This window comes from Phodopus roborovskii, unplaced genomic scaffold (assembly GCF_943737965.1).
Source record: "Phodopus roborovskii unplaced genomic scaffold, PHOROB, whole genome shotgun sequence".
Classification (NCBI taxonomy): domain Eukaryota; kingdom Metazoa; phylum Chordata; class Mammalia; order Rodentia; family Cricetidae; genus Phodopus; species Phodopus roborovskii.
Window position 1 is genome coordinate 1737704 of NW_026126460.1, and position 21038 is coordinate 1758741.

Below are 21038 nucleotides of genomic sequence, written 5' to 3' on the forward strand. Positions count from 1 at the left end.
TTTGTCTCTGAATAGGGCCAGGGTTCTATTAGATATGCAGCTGCCTTTGCATGTTCATGTCCAGTTATCGTTCTGTAAGTTAAGCTTACTTCACTGCATTTCAAACAGAATTTGCTGGAAGGCAAATGATAGTATTGTGGTCTCTCATCAATATGTGTGACAGGGACAGATAATAGGTAGATAAAATTTTATGAAAAGTAATATTTTCCCTACCAGTACAATCCATTGCCTGGGTTGAATTTGATAGAGATATAAATGGCAAAAGGCCATGTGTTCCTCAGACTCTTCCTTAGAAAATGAATAATACTAGGACAACTAGCATTTACCCACATACATTTCAGAATAGGTATAGGGTTCAATTTAAAATAAATGAAGAACCAGAAACAAACATTGCCAAAAGCTGGAGGACTGTGGGATAACTGGGAACCAGAGAAGGAAGACAGTTTGGCAATAGCACCTTCCGTCCCCTCTCCCAGCTGTGCAGGGCAGCTGGGATTTGGGCTGCACCTATCATGGCGGCTAACACAACCATAACTAACAGCTAGGACAGTTTAAGCATCGCAGTGCAAAGTTCATTCTCTTATTACAAAGTAACCATGAGATGTAAAATAATTCACAAAAGTAACCATCAGTTCTAATTACTAAAACAGTGTTTACCAGACATAATTCTTGTCCTAAATAAGTTATTAAAATATCGAAGTGAATGGGACAGTGATTTAGTGACATAAAACACTCTCATCTAACATAGAGAGCTAAGATTTCCCTTTTTTTAAAGGTATATTTTACCTGAGTTTTCTAAAATAAAAGACAATTACTCCCAATTTCCTTGGAATTTAAACAACAAAATAGTTGAACACATTTTTAAATTAAGCCAACCTTAAACACTGTAATTCTTAGGACACTATGTGTGCTTTAACAGATGCATTTACATTTCTACATTACTACATTACTCACAATGATATAAACACTCTTCCCAGTTCCTGTTGGTCCGACGAATATCGAAGGCTTCTGATGAGTGGTCAGTAAGTTCATTAGTGCAGAGTAACGAATTGTATCTAGAGTTGGCACAATGATCTCATTAAACTGTACATCCTTGGGGATTGGGGGAGTGTCTGCTAATTTCTTTATCCACTGATCCCATCGTCCCAAGCCCTGTTTACAACAAACAGCCAAAAACAGTCAAAGTTACAAAGTGGGCTCTGAACTTCTGTGCAGTTGTAGGAAAGATCAAGGCCAGTTAAATCTGGTATGTGCACACAAAGCAATTAATTAAATCTGACCTCTACACATTTGTTTTATTCTTTAGAACACTTACCTTCTTTGGCTGAAGTTAAATTTTATATGAAAATTGAGGAGAGACTAGAATTTTGTGTGAATAGAACTGAGAAGGCAATGCTCAGACATTCCAGATGTTCTAAAACTACAGCTGATCAATATTGGATTCTCTAATTCACACTGATAAAATTTGGTGAATCAATTAATATGTGGACAAAGACAGGCTATAATTTCCCTAAAAGTTAACTTCACCACTGAATATTTATGCTTATCTCAGACAGTATTTATTTTATGAACATTTATAAATACAATTTAAAATCATTAATGTGTGTGTGTGTGTGTGTGTGTGTGTAAAACTAAGCAGTATTAACTACATTCTCACTGCATTGCAATGTAGTGAGATTTCTCAATTTGTGATTATTGTGAATTAATATTATGCTGCCTATTTGCATAAAATTCATTTGTGAATTATATAATTTGATTTTCATAATAAAGTTTCAAAATTGTTTTTTCTCCAGAAAAATATACTGCCTTACCCATCCTTAATACAAATTACAAAGAAACTCCAAGTGATTCAGAATGCATCAGATGCAGGCCCAACTTTCCTTGACATTGCCAAATACCCACAGCTAGTCCTCGCTGGTGGCTGTACTAGACGACAGATGTCTCATCCATTTGGCCTTTGCATCATACTCCCTGAGCTTAGACTATAGCATGATGCTCTTCTAAAGCTGTATTTTATTCATTTTTATGTAACCAGTTATACATTTAGTAAAGACACTTTGAGAGCACTGAACTCACATCCAGTCTAAAAATTATAGCATGGATTTCTATAATACTGGTGAGAAAAAGAGTTCCTTTTCCTGATCTTGATAATCTGTCCAAACATGTATCTTTGGCCTCATAGAGGAAAAGAGGAATTAAGAATCAGTAATCTGGAAGACTATAGTCATTTAGAGACCACAGTTTTAGAGGAACCACTTGTGAGCTCTGTGTCCCAACTCCCTCCACAGGAAGCGTCATACTGCCCTAACTTCCCTGACTCTAGAAATTCCAGGGTTATGAATAGTTTAAAAAGAAATTAGCAAATATGTGTTGGGCAGGATGAACAAGGATTCCTTGTAGCATGAGGTTGACAGTCCAGCTCAAGGTCTATAAAAATTAGAAACGCCTTAAAATTTATCTCAAGGAAATAATCAGCTATGTATACTATGACTCATAGTGTAAGAATTTTCACTAAAGTAGTATTTATAAAAGTGAAAGACTAAAGATTCAAAAAGCATCTTACTAGATTGAGGAAGACCCCAGAAAACAATTTTAGCAAAGAAACACCAGTGATGTGCAAAGTCTTCTCTTTGTTAAGAAAAAAAAAAAAAAAAAAAAAAAAAAAGTAGAAACTGCCCAGTGATAACACAGCATGCTCCCAGTTCTACTAAGTTTATATAAGCTTGAAGTATCTGTTCCTCCTAAAGTTTTAAAGTGTGTTCTGGGTACAATTTTCGTGGAGTTACAACAAAACCAATGATCAGAACTCAAGTCTCATAGTCCAGTCCATCAGGAACTGTGCATAGGTACATTTCTGCAGGACTCTGCCTGCAGTGTACTAACAGACACATGGATCTTTAAGAGATGGCTTTGAATAGCACGTTCATGGTGCTGGTCTAGGTATCATAATGTATAATTGTCTTTAATAGGTAAAATTGGCCTATTGTTATCAGGACATTTTATCACTGAGGAAACAAAATTCAAAAAAAAACTTCCTTGTCCGAGACTATTCAAGAAGAACGTCTCTAGAACTGAAACTCAGGGTGTCTGGCTGCAGAGCTGGCGTGCCTTCCTCTATTTCACACTGTCCATGTGAACTCTGAAGGACATGCTAGGTCTCAGCAGAAACTGCCAGGCTGGCAGTTACTTGTGTCCCTTATGAACTCACCTCTGGAACAAACTGATAATCATAAATTGTTCCCTTCTCAGGAAATGGCACTGTTAGTGTCTTAGAGGATGTTTGTTCGGTACCACTCTGTAATTTAAACTTATTTCGGGTTAGATCTGAAATGGGACCTTCCATTAGCTCTTTGAGAATCTTACTGAATTTCAAACGATCATCAGCTGTACAAGAAGCTCCAATAGACCAGATCAATGAAAACAGAAAAATGCCCTGCATTGGAGAGATGAGAAGATAGAGTGCAATTAAAGAGATGCTTCAGTCTACCCTCGTGGCTTTAAATCACATCAGCTAGATTGACATCTCTGAGAAAAAATTCATGAGCTATCAGGTACTAGCAGGTCATCTAAGGATTCTAGAAAAATTAATTTCCCCACAAATTATGTTTTATGAAATCTTGAAAGTAAAGCAATTGGAAGCATACCCTTCAAGCTAAGGCAAATATTGCAAGGGTAATTTTGCAAATGTGTTTTTAAACACATGCTAGAGCTTGATCTTCACAGAAGCTTTTTAGTTAACTTTGATGGCAAAGAACCGAGACATGCTTCCATTTCAATTTAATGCAGATGTGTTGGATTTAAACAAAACTGCTTTCTACTATTTTACTTGAAATACTATCTCAGCATTATTGTATGAACTAGGTTTGTTATACTACAAGCATCCAGCAAGAGTCTGCCTGCTTTAACAGTCAAGTTTCTGTTTAAATGCTAAAATTAACAACCACAACCATGCTGAGAAAGCTTCTGCCTTTAATCCTATTCACCTAACATCTAGTCTATGTGAAAACTGTTTCAGGAAAATACTTGTCCCTAAACTTAAAGGTAACTTACTTTTTCATAAAATATGAGCGGCAAGAACTTCATTATTGTAATATTGGCATTTTGATCTGAAACTATCCAAGGTCTATTGATACCTACACTGCTGCTTTTTAAGGCTTTATATTATTTTTAAATTGAATGTAAATATGTGTGCCTATGTGGGATATGTGTACATGAGCACAGGCACCAACAGTGGCTCCGGCGAGCAGCTTTTTTGAGCTGCCTGAATTGAGTGCTGGGAACTGAACTCTGGTCTCATGCCAGAGCAGCAAGCGCTCTTAACCACTGTGCCATCTCCCCAACCCCATGTCACTATTTTGAAATCTACAGTCTTAAGATATAGTTCAATGGTAGATCACTAGCCCAGCATGCATGAGGTCCTGAATTCAGTCTCCATTACTGAAAAATAAATGAATAATTGGTTAAATATTTAGTTATTTATGGATTGTCTATTTTTCTATTTCCCTCAACTTCAAATATATTTATGTGCTTTCACACAACCCCCTCCCCAAAATATAAATTTGCTCTCATACAAAAATGATGAAAATCAAAGTGCAAAAACTATAAATCACAGTTGGGGGAAGAGATGGTTTGTGACAGAAACTGAGGCTGGTTAGAACCTGGGGTTTCAGTGGCAGACCTTCACTTAAACTCATGGTACAGCATATCTACCATTGCAGAAGTTTCTAACAGGCCTCTGCATTAGAGGACTCGGCCTCTTCCTCCCTCATAGGATTCCATAACTTCCCTCCATCCAATTTTAGGAGCAAAGTGGGTCTCATTGATTTAAGAGCTTTGGCAAAAGCAGGAGATGCATTTTTCTACTGCAATACACTAAGAACAATGAGCCACCTTACCTCAAGCAGAGAGAAAGTTTCTCGATCACTTCTTTCTTTCTGTTTGTTTTCATCAGCAAAGTCATCCATGAAACAGTCTATGAGATTCATTAAGGAGCGGACCAAGTTGGTATCTGAAGTAGGAGAGAGCTCCTGAAAAATCAGAAGGAGAAGTTTATAAACAAATGCAGCCAAGGACTACCATGCCTGCAGCCCATGTTATTATAGTGCCAGTTTGATCCTACCAGGCATAGAACCTACCAAAAGGTACTCTTGTGGTTCCCAGTTGCATATTCATTCCTTGCCTAGAGTTACTGTCACACTTCAGTAATACACAGTCCTTTTATGTGACCCCTGGGACTAGAACTCAAGTGGTCAGGTTTGCACAGCAGGTACCTTTAGCCATCTCAACAGCTGGTGGAACAAACCTTTCCAAAACCTCTGAGCAAATTCTCAAGTTAAAAAAATCCCTAGCATGTATTTGTCTTAATCAAAGGCATTCCTTATTAACCTTATAAATCAAACTATGGAAAAAAATCAGAAGAAATGACAATTTATCTATGTGAAATGCTTAATAAATAGACCCTACTTAAATATCTATTTATAATCCATAGCTATAGCTACAGCAAACTTAACTCTTCATACATGTGCTTGCTAAATTGCCCCTATTTCCTTTACTATTCTTCTAGCAAGGGGTTGCTTGTTTTGGAAAATTTGGTAAAACAAATACACACATAGACAAGGGAATGTAATATACAACTGCTCACCAGAAATAAGAGCTAACATCTTGGATATTGTTATCCACAGGGCTAGGCAAGTCATTCAGGTTTGTTTTTAAGAGAGAATAATTGCCCCAATAGCACTGTCTCACTTTCTAAGATGCTGCACTTTGTATATTTTTTGAGAATAATTGTATGAAGCCAGGCGTTGGTAGTGCATGCCTTTAGTCCCAGCACTCGGGAGGCAGAGACAGGTGGATCTCTGTGAGCTTGAGTTCAGCCTGGTCTACAGAGCTAGTTCCAGGACAGGATCTAAAACATTACAGAGAAACCCTGTCTTGAAAATCAACAAACAAACAAACAAACAAAACAGAATAATTGTATGAACTCAAGCTTTTTTATTTCAGTATGAGCTAAGGTTTTAGCAAGGAGTGTTGGCATATGGCAATCAAAGCACTTGGGAGGCAGAGGCAGCCAGACTGCATGTTACAGGGCAACCTGGGCTCCCGGCCCAAGTGGGTTCCAGTGAAGATTAGTGTCAAAGAAAATAAAACAAAGAAAAAAGATCAAAATGGAAAACAGTCCCAGTCAAACCTGCTGAAAAGTATTTTATTCATTAGCTTTAAAAACCACATTGAAATTAATATATTTAATTCAAGTTTTCCATTTTTTTTTAAACCTTAAAGTTCCAGTTTTCCCTTACCTTCGTATGCCTTCTAATGAATTCAACAGAAACAGGGACCATTCTGTCAAATAAGCCTTCTATGAACTCCTTCTGAATGACACTGACTGACTGTGGTAAAGTGTTTATCCAAGACACCATCAACGGTCTCCAACCCAGCATGTGGGGCTCCATGTAAATCATGCCACACCGGGAAACCTGGGAGGACATGCATCACTTAACGTCAAAATATGCTTAAGAAGTTCCGTTACCTGAACAACATCAGTCTGCTCACAGGACAGGTAAGGGGCAGCCATCACTTGAGGTTGATTTAGGGACATTTTCCCAGGGAGACGGGTGATCATAAACTGGAGGAGGTTGGGGGTCCCATGACATACACCTGATCCTAGGCACACAGTCATAGATGCTTTTCTGTTTTGTGTATCTCCAGAACAAAGATCATTAATTCCTTTGCTAGCCTTACCATTAATCATGTTTGGGCACATGCAGCACCTGACACAATGGACTGACTTCAGCAAGCATCTCTAAGAAGCCTCTTGTTGATCATCAGATTCCCCATGATGATAGAAAACCTACTGCTGCTGATCACTGGGACACTATCATGTGACATTAGGCAGGGAGTCCTGTGCACAAGACCCGGCTTCCTGCTGGGCGTTAAGATGACTTGGGACATCTGTTTCTTATAAACCTCTTAGGGGGCGAAGACTTAATTTTATACAACTTCATGATCTCAGCTTTTGCATGTGATTTTGCAAAATGATCCCAGATAAGAGAAAACTAGCTGAATTACTAAACCTACCAAGGTATGGAAGCAGATATGCTCACACACAATGGAATGTACAAATACACTGAATTTAAAGGGAAAGCAAGTAAAAAGGGACATTTATAAAAGCTGTGCGACTCATAGGCAGATGCCAAGGCCGAGAACTTACAGTGGCAGGAGAAGCAACTTCTAGATCCATTGGTTCAAAAATCAGGTTCATCTGTGGTGACATCTGAATGATCTCCCCACTCATCAGACAGAGCTTCTTGTTATCATCCAGCACAGTGTTCATGTTCTCAATCCACACTGCATCAACTGGGCCATCAAAAATTAGCCACTTCCGGTCTGGAGTCTGAATACACATGGAGTGGATAAAGGACAAAATAGAACAAAGCAAACGGATCAACCCTAATATCTCAAAATTTTAAATTAGAATGGTTACTTTATCATGAAAACATAAAAAATACCCTTTAAGTAAATCATGGCCTACAGGTTGAGAACCACTGGTATAGGCTATTAAAATCAATATAGCATTCACATAAAGTCTAGTACATCAGTAATAATATACATTAGTGTATATATATATATGTATGTATATATGTATATATTTCATAAAATCAGTTTTGAAGTCTGACATATATTAAGGAATATGAAAAGATGCATTATATAGAAAATAGTCAACCTTCTGATTTTTATAATTCTATCTGCTTGTATATACAAGTCGTGGTGTTTGCATTACTTTCAGCTAATGTGAGTAGAAGCTACAGTGGTGGCAATGTAAATCCTTCTCAACACATTCTCAGTTGCCAGGGTCAACTCCATAGACAGTAGACTGCCCAAAGGTCAACTCCATGGGACAGTGGGCTACCCCAGGGTTAACAAACTCCATAGGACAGTGGGCTACCCCAGGGTCAACTCCTTAGGACAGTGGGCTGCCCCAGGGTCAACTCTTTAGGACAGTAGGCTGCCCCAGGGTCAACTCCTTAGGACAGTGGGCTGCCCCAGGGTCAACTCCTTAGGACAGTGGGTTGCCCCAGGGTTAACTAACTCCTTAGGACAGTGGGCTGCTCCAGGGTTGAGTCACCCTATGTTCACATTTAAGTTAGTGCTGGTGTGCTCAAAACTCAAGAGGGCAGCAAGGAAGAGTATTTCTCGATCCATGGGTGATCACTTGAGATAACTTTCCCTCATGCTATGAGTTGTGTGATTGGTCAACTATCACTTTAGGGACAGGGGACAGTCTGAAGGATGTCCTTTTTTTCCCCACTGTTTTTGAGTAAATTGCTGAGCTTCACTGAGATTTGGTATTTATGGGGCATAGCTTTCTACAAAATGTAATGTAAGTTATGTAACTGCACGCCTGGTGGCCATTTCTATGTAAATGATATGTCTGCTTACATTGTCTAGAAGCTTTGTGTTACATTATTCTGGGCCTGAGCAAATGCATTTGACAGGAGAGGACCCAAGAAGCTACTTGTCTATTTTCCTTGTGCCTTGTGATGACTTACACTGAAAATTACTATCAACGCTTGCTGCTGGGCAAGATCTCTGCCCTGGGAGAACCTATACTATGTTACTCACTGCCATGGCCTTTCTCTGAATAAAAGTTATGGTGAGTTACAGTCATGTGCTATGGTCCACTGACCCTTTAAGTATGGAGAACACCAAATTTAGGGTCCATGGTAGCCAAGATAAAGAAAACATTTATAAAATAGTGACTTTCATATTAAAAACATTATGTGTCGCTAGTGCAGTCCTCTTTTTCTATACCATCTTAAGTAAGCTGAGTCCCATAAAACCATCTACAAGAACCTGCTGAAGCTCTGTGGCCAGGTCAGCATTTGCTGGCCTACACTCTGCTTTTGAGTGTGACAGACAATGACCCCACAGAACAAGGCCAGCCCTGCCATGTCTCTTAAGTCTTCTGCTTTCCACAGTGCTTTCCTTCGCTTCCAAACACACTATATGGAAAGTTCTAGAACATTAGACAATTTCAAAGGTGTGCATTTTTGTTCTCTAAGCACTGAGGTATGTCTAACAAGTGGGTATGACAATGGCAGCAGCCCAGAGTACAGAAATAAATGATGTTACCAAAGAAGCTGAGGGCCACATCACTCAGACCATCTACTTTCCTGTCTCCCACGAGGTCTGATGGGTACTCCCGGGTCAGAGGTGCCCAGGAACATGGTCTCTGCTGTTCTTGCATGTGTTACCATTGTTCCTTACAGAAATACGAAAGCATCTAGTAATGTGCTTTCAATAAATATCTTAACATATAAATAGAAAGGTTTGCTTGAAACAGCTGGGAAAAAGTCAGACAGTAGTCACAAGACACAACACAACCTTTTAAAAATCTGCATGTGAGAATGTGGGCTCTTACCGAGGAAGCCGCAAATGCTCTAAAGCTGACAGCAAGGACCCCGTCAGACCACTCATGAGACACTAAGTCAAACTGTCCATACAGCTGGCCCATGGTGACAGACTTGGGATTTAAGACGGTTATTTGAACCTTGTTTTCTTCCATTAGTCCCTTGATGGAAAAGCAACAACAAAACATTATTTATACTGAAGGATACTGCCTTTCCACATAGAACGCATGATTGAGTATGTAAAAATACCTTAAGGAACCTACAAAGAAGCTGCCAAAGTAAGGAATGAAGTTAACAAGGTTCCCAAGCACAAGGCCGCTGTGTGAGAAGAACTATTTCTGTTTTCTCCATAATGCCAATGAACAACTGGAAAGTCAAGTTCTGAAGGTTGTTTATAACAGTATTTTAAGGTAACAAAATATAAAGGGGTACATTTAAACGATGTTCATTCTTATAAATCTGAAATTACAGAAAAAGAATTGACAGCTGTTGCTGGTACAGACCCACAGAGTAAACGATGTAGGCTTTTGGGTTTCTTGTTCTATTTTCAGTTTTTAAAAAATTGTAAGGACTCTCAGCACCATTCTGAGTTCACTGCCATCACAAGCATAGACTTTGGCTGGATTTGGCCTGTGGCTGTAATCTGCTGACCCTTGCTACAAAATGCTCTCTGAGAGAAAATAAAGACATGTAACGATAGAGACTTCCCATGGAGTCAAAGACTTAATGTTAGTAAATTGCCCATTTTAGCCAGAACCCTGGCTCTATGACATTATTGTAAGATATATTGGCACCCTTGGGACATATAAGCCTTGTTTTTAAATTAACAGAATTAATTTTCAGAACAGTCTCAGATTTACAGGAACTCGAGCAGAAAGTGCAGAGCTTCCCAAATCCTTCCTCTGCCTGGGCCTCCCTGATATTACCATCATGCACTGGTGTGGCACAGGGCTTCACTGTGAGTGTCTGGACATGCACTATTAATAACATATACTTACATGAGGGTTGAATTAGTGTTTAACTTTGTGGGTTTTACTCATGTGTCTATCATTATAGCATTGTATAGAATAATGTAACTTCCTTAAAACCTACTTTAGTAATTTATTTTATATACAACAGCATAGCAAGTCCAATTCTTTCCAACACTGCCCAAGCTATGGACAGACACAAACTAATAAATCAAAGAACAGATGTGTAAATAATCACTTAAATAACAAGACAAAGCTCAGCTCAAGGTCTCTGCTCTCACCCCTGTGCCAGGAAGAGCTTTGCATAGAAACTTCCTCAATGGAGAAGTATAGGGAAACTCAACTCTATTAATCAGGATGATATTGCTGCCCCTAAAGACAGGCTTTATTCCAAAGGCCAGTACAGAGCTATGAGCTGAGTATGGTAGCTAAGAAACAGTAACACCACTGTTACAATTTCCATGGAAGGAATGTGTTGTGCCAGGTTTGCGGAGCCCCAGACCAACCTAAGGAGCCATGACACCTCCAATGCAAAAGCAAAGGTTTCTTTTTATTGTTCAAGTTGGCCATCTTGGATCTCACTCTATGGCGGGGAAGTGATATGCCAACCAGTCATAAAGGGAAGCTTTTAAAGGGAAAGATCATAAGGTTGAAGGCCACAAATTCCAAAGTGTCCATGGTTACTTAAGGTCATACAAAGTACAGAGCAAAGCAGTAACTACGCATTTTAAGCAAGATACATTTGAGTAAGATAAGACAGGGTACAGGATTGCAGGGTTACAGAGTCACAGGGTCTGTCAGTTATCCCCTGGGCAGATGAATCTTTACAACCTTACAACCAGCAATTAGCAGGCATAGGAATGTTGACACAAGTGGTGGACAGTCACCTCCCCTTCTGTGAGAGCAGGGCTCAGGCGCCAGCCACATCATTCCCAGTCATCAGAAGTTCCCTTTTTAGGGCCCAAGTTTTTAAACTTATATTCATTTTAATTTCTGGTCCTTCAGAGCGAACCGTTTGGATTTCACAGGAGACTGAAAACAGGCTCGTCCGGTCACTCCTGCCACCCTTTCAGCAAGGTGGTGTCTGGTTCTTTTAGAGCCTTTATCTTTGTGTGTGGCCAACCGATTAGCATAACAATGAAACGGCATCAGGAGTAAAACACAAACAAGTGAAACACAGGGAAGGGAAGATAGGAAAGCAGGCTGGGAGGAAAAGAAAAAGAAGAAATGTCATGAGAATTGAAGCAAAGTATAAATTACCTTAAATTTCCCTATAAAATAGAAGTGGATTGGGGTTCCCACCCCTGACGAAGAAGCTATTTTATTTGGTACCTAATGCAAAGGGAAAGCAAGTGCCTAACAATGGCTGTCACTGGGTGTGTGAACCACGCTCTAGAGCAAGCTCCTTACCAAGATGCGAGGAGTAGCTGGCCAACACAAAATGAACTCCATGTGGTGGTTTTGTTTTGTTTTGTGGGGTTTTTCTTCTCTCTATCTCTCTCTCTCTCTCTCTCTCTCTCTCTCTCTCTCTCTCCCTTTTTTTTTTTTTTTTTTTTTTTTTTTTTTTGGTCTCATTTTGTTTTGTTTTAGCATTTTTTATTACATTTTTCTTATTTGTTTTGATTTTCATTTTGGGCTTTTTTTGTTGTTTTTTTTCTTTTTGAGAGAGAGAGAGACAACATGAATTTGCATGGGTAAGGAAATGGGGACGATTTGGGAGGAGTTGGGAGAGGGGAAAACACAATCAAAATATATTGATAAAAACTGTAAATGAAAATTTAAATATTAAGGTGATCAGCCTGCAGAAATGCAAAGTCACACTGTTATTTTAAAAGGTAAGTCACCATGATACTAAGAATACAGCGGAAGGTACGGGCAACAGGCACACAAGGAGAACACAGAGTGTGTTAGTGAAATGAGACAATGTGAATCCAAGGTAACAAGACAAGTAAATACTTTCATATTCTTTGAGAGACTCCACAGAAGATAATAGTGATCAGAAACCCATCTAGGTTCCACACACTGAGATATGTGGTAAAAACTCCCCAGGATACAAGAGGACAGGACAAGAGCAGTATCTGCTACAGAGGTGCAGAGTCCCATTTAGCATACAAAGTGGGTCACAGTGTGACATGCTTAAGAGTTTTAAATAGCTGGGGGCTGTAGACACAGCTCAGCAGTTGAGTATTTGTTACTCTGCCAGAAGACTTGGGTTTGGTGCCCAGTACCCCTGTCTAATGGCTCACAAGTACCTGTAAATCTGACTCCAGAAAATCAGCCACCCTCTTTTCATCTCTAAGAGTACCCACACACATGCACATATATGTAAATAAATTATACAATTTGAAAGAATTTAAGTAGTAGTTATATATGTAAACTACATACACATACTTATGTACACATATGCCTTAAAACTAATATCACTGGCATCTCATAACTCCCATTTATAACATTCCAGAAAAATAAAAATACTCTCCTAAAAGAAAACCTTAAACTTCTGTATTTTCATATTTTTACAAAAACAAACAAAAAGTTCATTGTCTTTAATCAAAAGCAAAGACTCCAAGGTAAATTTGTGACATATTCATCATGTGTTGGAGTCACCGCTTGCTTCATTTTGCCCTTCTCGTTTATCATTTCTAGCTCATTTTCTCTCTTTAGTGATTTTACACTGCCCCATGAAAAGTATGTTTTAAAACAGCCCTGCATCCACTCTTGCACAAAGCTAATTATCAACAAGTTATGCATTGGCAATGTGTGTACCTTCTCACAAATGTCACCTAACGCTCCAGCTAGAACACGGTAAGCGCTGGTCTTCCCCCCAAAAGGCTCCCCGACGATCATGAAGCCATGGCGCACGATCATCATCTCGTAGATCTGCAGGATCTTCTCAGAGAAGAACTTGGTCATCTGCAAATTCATGGCCACGCAATTGTCCTTGATGGCTGCCAGCAGGTCATTATAGTCTGGCTTTGGTAATCTCACCCCAGGAAACAAATCTGAAGTGATTCCCTGGTAACAGGTGGGAAGTTTACATTGCATATATTTACATCCAAGAGACACAAGCAAATGGTTGTATATTAGCCAATGTATAAATTTGCATTTAATATAAATGGGAATAGAGCTGCTTTAACAGTTCAAGTTTTTGTTTTCTGACATAAAATTTGCAGCCTGAAGTTTTGTGAACTAATTTAAAAATTGGAAGTCTGACATGATGTGGTTATTTAACTTATGGACTGCTGTATTGGTGAAAAGCAACAAATACATCACCAAAACAGAACCAGGAGCCCATGAATTGACCCACTTACTCATAAGCAACAGATAATCGGAGATACAAACCAAAGGCTTTATCAGTGAAGGTGGTGTCTTATATAGAACTGGTTCTAGAACTATGATCCAAGCCGTTTATACATACAAGAGTCATTTCAGGCATAATTTTAGTACATACATGCAATATATAAGTTGTGTTTTGGGGTCACCCTGGACCTTGATCAATACTTATATGAAAACTTGGGTTTCCACGTGTAGATGGTTAAGATGTCACACTAGGTAAGGATGATGCTATCTAAGAGGGAGAGGAGGGGATGCTCAGATACTTGGGCACAGTGAAGAAGGCCATGTGTCGATGGGTTCATTGAGATTAGCATAAAGCAGCCACAAAGCAGGGAATAGCCAGGGTTGCAGGGAGCTACCAGGAGCTAGGAAGAAATTGGAAAGGAGTCTCTAAAAGCCTGTGGTGGTTAGAATGAAAATGGGCCCCATAGGCTCATTAGGGGTGGTACTATTAGGAGAGGCATGTCCTTGTTGGAGGAGGTCTGACACTAGGGTAGGCTATGAGGTTTTAAATGCTCAAACCAGGTGCAGTGTCACTCTCTTCCTGCTGCCTGGAGATCCAGATGTGGAGCTCTCAGCTAAGTCTCTAGTACCAGGTCTGCTTGCACATCACCATGCTTCCTGCCATGATGATAGTGGACTGAACCTCTCAACTGTAAGCCAGCCCCAGTTAAATGCTCTCCTTTGTGAGAGTTTCTGTGGTCAAGGTGTCTCTTCACAGTAGGACAGTGACTAAGACAATGCTGTTTGGTCTCTAGCACTCTCTGTCCACACTTCTAGCTTCAGAGTTGGAAGAGAGTGTTTGTGTCGTGCGTGCTGAGAGTGTTTGTGTCCTGCTGCATCGCCTTAGCAGCCTTAGGAAGCTAACATAATCATATAATGTGCATTTGGCAACAGTGGTGATTCTGCATGTAGTGCTTATGAATGAATACATTAAGCTAATTACAAGGTCTGAGGAAGAACCTTGATAAACTGGTGAGCCTATTTCATTATGTGAGAAGTGACTAATTTTTTTTTAATCTGAAGGTAAAAGTGAAATTTCAGAGGTATTTAATGCGAAAGCATATGCTTGAGTTATACTTAAAATTTGAGCTACCAATTTAATCACTCCCTCATCCAATCCAGTAAGTTACCTTGGGGGGAAAGGAGACAAAATAGCACTGGAGAGACTGATTAACAGTGTAGCTGGCTGGCTAGAGTCCCTGCCCTCACACATATGCCACAGATACAAGTTGTTTGTCATCTTTCTGTTGTGCTTGCATCATCATAACATGGGGGTAATGATACCGCTTGCTCCCATTTGCCATTTGGGACATGAAATATAGACAAGAAGTCTTGCTTATGAATCAGGTGGGCCTGTAATTTACCATGTGGCCCAGGCTAGGGACATTCTTCAGTGTAGGTATGTGCTTAATGAAAGCGAGACCCCAATTTGATTGTTTGATCCCCAGTGTTCTCTCTCCTCTTTCTTTCATCCCTCTGATCCCTCTGCTTGCCACTGTGAGAGAGGTCTGTAGACACTGGGTGAATGCATGTGTGGGTGGGAGGGTGTCCTGTAGTACATGAGGCTGTCTTACACAAGAAATTGTCCTGACTGGAAATGTCAAGCATCCTCCATTTGAGGGAGTGCTTTCTAAACATTTGTTTTACAGAAGCACCACTCGATGTGAACATACTCCAGGACACACACTCCCACCTGCTGGAAGAAAATGCAGCTTTTGTTCCCCCAAATCTGTTCCATGTTCTAGCACCAAGAGGTTGGGCAGAAAACTTTAGGGAGAACATTTGAGATCTTCCCCTGTTCGTTTGTTCCACTATGATATGTGGAACATATCTAAAACATATCTAAAAACAAGGGAGCGTTCCTTTCAAAGTGATGAAACATGGTTGCTATGGGAGCAACTCATGGAAGCTTCTCTTATCTTGCTCCCATGACAGTCATGGTACCTTTTGCCTTTACATATGCTGGAAGCTACCAGCACATCTACCATTTAGAAGGAGCCAATGCTCCTATGAATTCTTATAGTAGACAAAGAGAGTGATACAGGATTGATTTTAGAAACTGTGATTCTAATTCTTCTTTCTCCCAGTTACTCATAATCTAATCTTAAAATATACCAAGATTTTCAAATTTGGTTCTTATGTAAGATTATCCTGAATAAACAATTTCATAAAAGTCATTGCGTTCACTTAATCCTTATTTTAGCAAGTGCTAAGGATTCGGTGATATGCTAGCCAAAATACATTCAACATACATTCTCATGGAATTTATAGCAAGTATCTACACTTGTATGTTCCTTATTATTGTCCAGTAAAAAAAAAAGCATAAAAATATTAAGTTGCTAAATGTATCAGAAGCAAGAGCCCCAGCTAAACACACTCCAGGTAAGCAGGGCTGGTCCATGCTCCTCTGACCACGCCCCTGCTTTTTGCAGCTGAAGTCCCTGCAGAGAAGTCTGCAGACATGGTACTGACTACACTACTCTAGGAGTGTTAGTACATGGGAATGAGAAGTGATCTTACCTCAAAGAGTGGCAAGTCGTGGGATAAAAACTTCGGCAGATTTACATCAATAATAGATCTAAGTAGCAAAATTTCTTCATTTTCATTCGGATACTTTAGCTAAAAGAAAACATAGTCATTAGGATTGCTGTCATAGACACTTTTTTGTGTCTATACATACACAAATGCACAGCAACTATGAACAATCTAAACAAAGTATTGCTCCTGTTTTCATTACAGAAAATGATGTTTATACTCACTGACTCCCCTATAACATGACCGCAGGCACAATTGACTGCATTTCCATGGATATGTTGATACAGGATTAGTGACCAGGAATTCAATACATTGAGAAGTGTCCTTGCCTGCTTTGTGGGTATTACTTGCTTATTCAAGGCCCACAGTGGCTTGGTTTTGTAAAAATCAGGACGAGTAGTATTGTGAGTGGAGTGAATGATCAGGTGCTTGCTGGCTACCTATGGGCTGCCTGTTCACATGCCATGTAGTTACCAAGCTCTGCAGAGAAGGTAGAGGGCTACTAATCTAGTCAGGCAGATTGTACGTAAGAAAACAAGCTCTAAGTGTCTGTTGCATGCCCAGTATTGACTAAAACTCTGATGGAGCTTGGAACTTTTTGCTTATGCCTATGTTATGATTCACATAACTAGTGCCCCCAAAGATCAAGCCTTAGAATTATTTCTCCTAAACCTAATCCTTACTCAAAGTCTAATTCAAAATTCCCAACCATTACATTTTTTGTTTCCTAAAATTCTCATTTTCCTTCCGGAACCCCTAGAGGTCAAAATTAGCTGTGCTCATCTGGACTTTGTTTTTGATCAATATAACAAAAATGAATTTTGATGTATCAGATTCCATTTTTGTTATTTGAGAGGCTATTATTTTGAAGCAAATGTTTAAGCTGTTTCTTGTTTAACAAAAACAAACTAAAAAAATATTTAAGCCAAATCATTTGACAATTCTAAATTAGCTTGTGACAAAGAGTGATAGTATTCATTTGCAGGATTTATTTGCAGCCTAACTTTTATAGTTCAATTCCAGTCAAGATTCCAACACCGACCTGCACTAGGACAATGTATTATCATTCCCATTATCTGGCCACGAGGTAATCTTGACAAGCCAGGGTAGTACAAATTGCTGCTTCTAGGCACTTGTGTTTATTGCAAAAACAAAACAATGGCTTGAAGTTATGTTAGGCTAATATGAAATAGAATATAGCAACTGTATATCAGAGTTCTTGATAGCATTATGATAGAGGATAAAAATTGTTGTTAATCATGTGGGATGTATTTTAAAATTTGTATCTTCTACAAATTCTGAACATTGTGTAAACTCCAAGGTCACATTTTGGGGGTTTGCTTTTAACAATAACTTATCTTGCCTTCATAAAGAACTAATATGTAGCTCTATGTCAAGGTTCTACTTCTAGAGAGAAGCCAGCTGTGTCCTGAATTATCTGTTGTTTTTATCTATTTACTTATGATCTTAGGATGCAAACATTTTATCACTATTGCCATGAGCCTGCAAGTGATTACAACTGGCAGTTACATAAGTGACAATTCTTAGGGCTTTATATATATATTTATTAATTTATACATTATTCCCTAAAGAGTGCTACATGTTATATGAATAGAAAACCTTCAAAACATTCTTGACAGTGACTGTATTCTTTGGCTATTACTAATTCTGTATATTTAAACTCAAACACTAAAAATTATCTGTGTACAGTTTTATAAAACAATATAAAGTTTTGTTTTTCATTATTATATATTTTTTTCAGCTAACTGATAAATCCAACCAGGCACTGGAACTCTTGTGAAAACAGTTGGTTCTAAGGTTTAGGGAGAGAAGTGTAATGAGTCAGAGGCATTTGGCTCTACCTTCAGATTGCCCGCAGCTGTGAGCACCGACTTCACGGCTCGCATCCCGTAGTCATAGTGGTGTTGAGAGGACAATTGCTCTGAGCACAAGCGGTATGTGGCCACAATTTTTATAGATAGTGGCCGAGCAGTGACAAAGCCACAGGAGTACAGGACGATCTCAGCAATCATGGCATAGTCAGGGACCATCATTGCCACTGTCCGAAAGAGAGCCTGGAGCACATGAAAGAGGCCTTTCAGAGGGTAATGGAAGGCAATCCTGCTCTTGTTTAACAAGTGTTATGATATTTATTGCTTTTCTACAATAATTTCACACTTACCAGTAATGTTTGTTATCTAATATATATTAATCACAATATCCAAAGCATATAGGTAAAGTAATTATAAATTCAGTTTCCCATTAAAACATATGTAATAAACATACCATTAACTTTAGATAAACGGCTCTTTCTAAATGTCCAGAATTGGTTTTTCTATGCTCTTTGCAGAAAGCAACAAGTTAAGGGGAAAAAGAACATCAGATGGCCAGGACACAAGCAAACCTGGCCTCTCACCCAGACTGGTGACAAAGATCTGCTGCTGGTGCCTGGATTTCAGTCAGGCTCTCTAAGACTCTGGTTAACTCATAACCTGCAAGTGTTCAGCTGCCCCAATAATAGGATTGTGTTAAGTAAAGGAGATATTCTGAGACAGTCAGAGCATCTCTGCATCTGAATATTGAGTCTGTACAAACTTGACCAGCCCTTCTGCAAACACAATAATGCAAAGAACACTGGAAAATCATGGATGATGACTAGTAAAGATCATTAATTTTGAAAATTATAAAGACCATTTATACTCATAATTTTAATTACTATAAAACAACTAAATGTCATGTGATGGTAAGATAATATAAAATTACACATTTATTCCTTAAAAATCTAATTTATGCTTAGAATATTAGTTCACTAATATTAGTGTTTTCTTGCACACATACATAATGTAAAAATCTACCTTAAGCAAGTAACTTTCGATCCAGACCACTAAATACCACTGAATAAAAGAGTAACATAAGTGATGGTGAGACAGAGAAGCTGGAGAGAGCTTCCTAGAACAAAAGTTCAAAGAGAAGTCACAAAGAGATTCTTAAATGAAGGGTTTACCACTTCCCTCCTCCAAGATGTGTTGTATTTACTCATTGCGGGAGGCGGGGGGGTGGGGTGGGGGGGGGAGGGGATGGGGGGGGGGGCTGCGGTCCGCATGCTATAACCTGAACATGGAGGTCAGAGTTCAGTTTGAGGGGTCAGGTCTCTCTTCTCCCTGCAGGTCCTGGTCTCAGGTTCTTGAGCTTGGAGGGCAGGCACCCTTCCCCACTGAACAATCTCTCCAGCCCTCACTCCTCATTTTTAAATCATTCCTTCCTTCACTAAGGCAAAGTGCTAAATTGTCTGATCTAGCACATAAAGGGTATAAAATAGAAATACAAAAATATTTGGTGGCAATCGGCATTATTTCAGGAGCTGTTGCTGCACACAATGACCAGTGGAAGGCACATAGGGTTTAGTCAGAAAACTTGGCTTTGGGGGGAGGGGGTCTACAATTATTAATGTAATCAAAACAATTAATTAATTATATAATGTATTTTCCAACATGCATTGTTCCTTATGCACAATCTATAAACATGCGATTCACCTGGAAGTATATAAGGAGACCACATAAGTGGAGAAAACAAGGTACTTTAGTAACAATTGAAGTTGCCTTTTTAAAGTGGAAGTTTTGCTCTATTCTACTAGAACGATGTTTTGTCCCTTATAAATAAATAAATAAACAAACAAGTGCTATATATTAATAAGAACTGAGAATCCATAGTAGGAGGCTGACTGTTCCACACTGTGCTGAAGGTGACCCAGCTAAGGGATATCTTCCAATAGAAGTCTTAAGCAGGAGCAGCCTAGGTGGTCCTGATATAACTGAATGCATCCTAAATGTCCACAGCATGACACTTAGTAAACTTAGTTACAGTATGAATCATGTTTCTAAAGAAGGGAAAATGTTCATCATGAATTTAACTTAAAAAACAAAACAAAACAAAAAAAACCAACTATACACAATTGTTGGATTTAAATACTTTAAAAAAATGCATATCAACCTGGAAAGATAAATAAGAGTTAAGAAGTATTTTTTTTTGTCTTTTTTTCATTTGCTATAATCAATTCTATTTTAAAACTATAAAATTTTGGGGTTGTACCTATTCTCCACATTTGTAAAAATTTCTGGCTTTAGATATCATCTTCCCAAATAATTTCCCAAAATAGTGTCTCTCAAAGAAGATTTGAAAAAAATATTCTAGAATCACACACTCCCTATTTTTCTTTTGCATTCATAAATTGTGAAAAAGAAACAGATGTCATAATTTCACCCTTCATACCTTCAGATTGTCTGGCAGCTCTGAACGCCCAGCGTACCCGGGGTTCATTGTTATAAAGACAGCGCATGTGGGGTCAAGTTTTAGTTCTGTTCCTTCAAACACTAGTAGTTCAGTACCTGCGTTAATACCTGTGGACAGTCACAAGTTCAATGACTTAGCAGTCACTGACACATGCAGCTTGCACCACCCACCCCCTCACTCCCACCCCCACGCCCAGTATTTCTTCTGCCTTCACACACTGCATAGCCAGGTTAGCTCATTACCTCTTTGGATGGTAAGGATTTGTTGAGCCACCACAGAAAGTACTTCCAAATCAATTCGGTTAAACTCATCAAAGCAAGCCCAGGCTCCGCAAGATAACAGACCCTGGGAGGAAAGAATAATAAAATTTTTCACCTTTATCTGATTGAATAGTACATTGAAATGATGCATTTTTACCTGATCTTTTCAGGGATTTAATATCCTATCAAAGAAATTGCTTATTCACTTTTATCTTTAAAGACAGCTCATTTTTTCATTACCA

At 39.0% G+C, this 21038-nt stretch overlaps 1 protein-coding gene across 1 annotated transcript in view; it reads right to left on the reverse strand.

The window, feature by feature from the left end:
- Positions 1–21038, reverse strand: part of Dnah7 (dynein axonemal heavy chain 7) — a 201071-nt gene that overhangs the window by 101681 nt on the left and 78352 nt on the right. Inside the window, exons 22-32 of the mRNA XM_051190199.1 lie at positions 20779–20881; positions 20516–20643; positions 18109–18321; positions 16232–16330; positions 13139–13387; positions 9419–9568; positions 7208–7390; positions 6297–6473; positions 4896–5027; positions 3209–3433; positions 955–1152 (exon numbers count right to left, since the gene is read on the reverse strand). Of these exons, the coding sequence (XP_051046156.1) occupies positions 955–1152; positions 3209–3433; positions 4896–5027; positions 6297–6473; positions 7208–7390; positions 9419–9568; positions 13139–13387; positions 16232–16330; positions 18109–18321; positions 20516–20643; positions 20779–20881 (1857 nt within the window). The remainder of the gene's footprint in view (positions 1–954; positions 1153–3208; positions 3434–4895; positions 5028–6296; positions 6474–7207; positions 7391–9418; positions 9569–13138; positions 13388–16231; positions 16331–18108; positions 18322–20515; positions 20644–20778; positions 20882–21038) is intronic.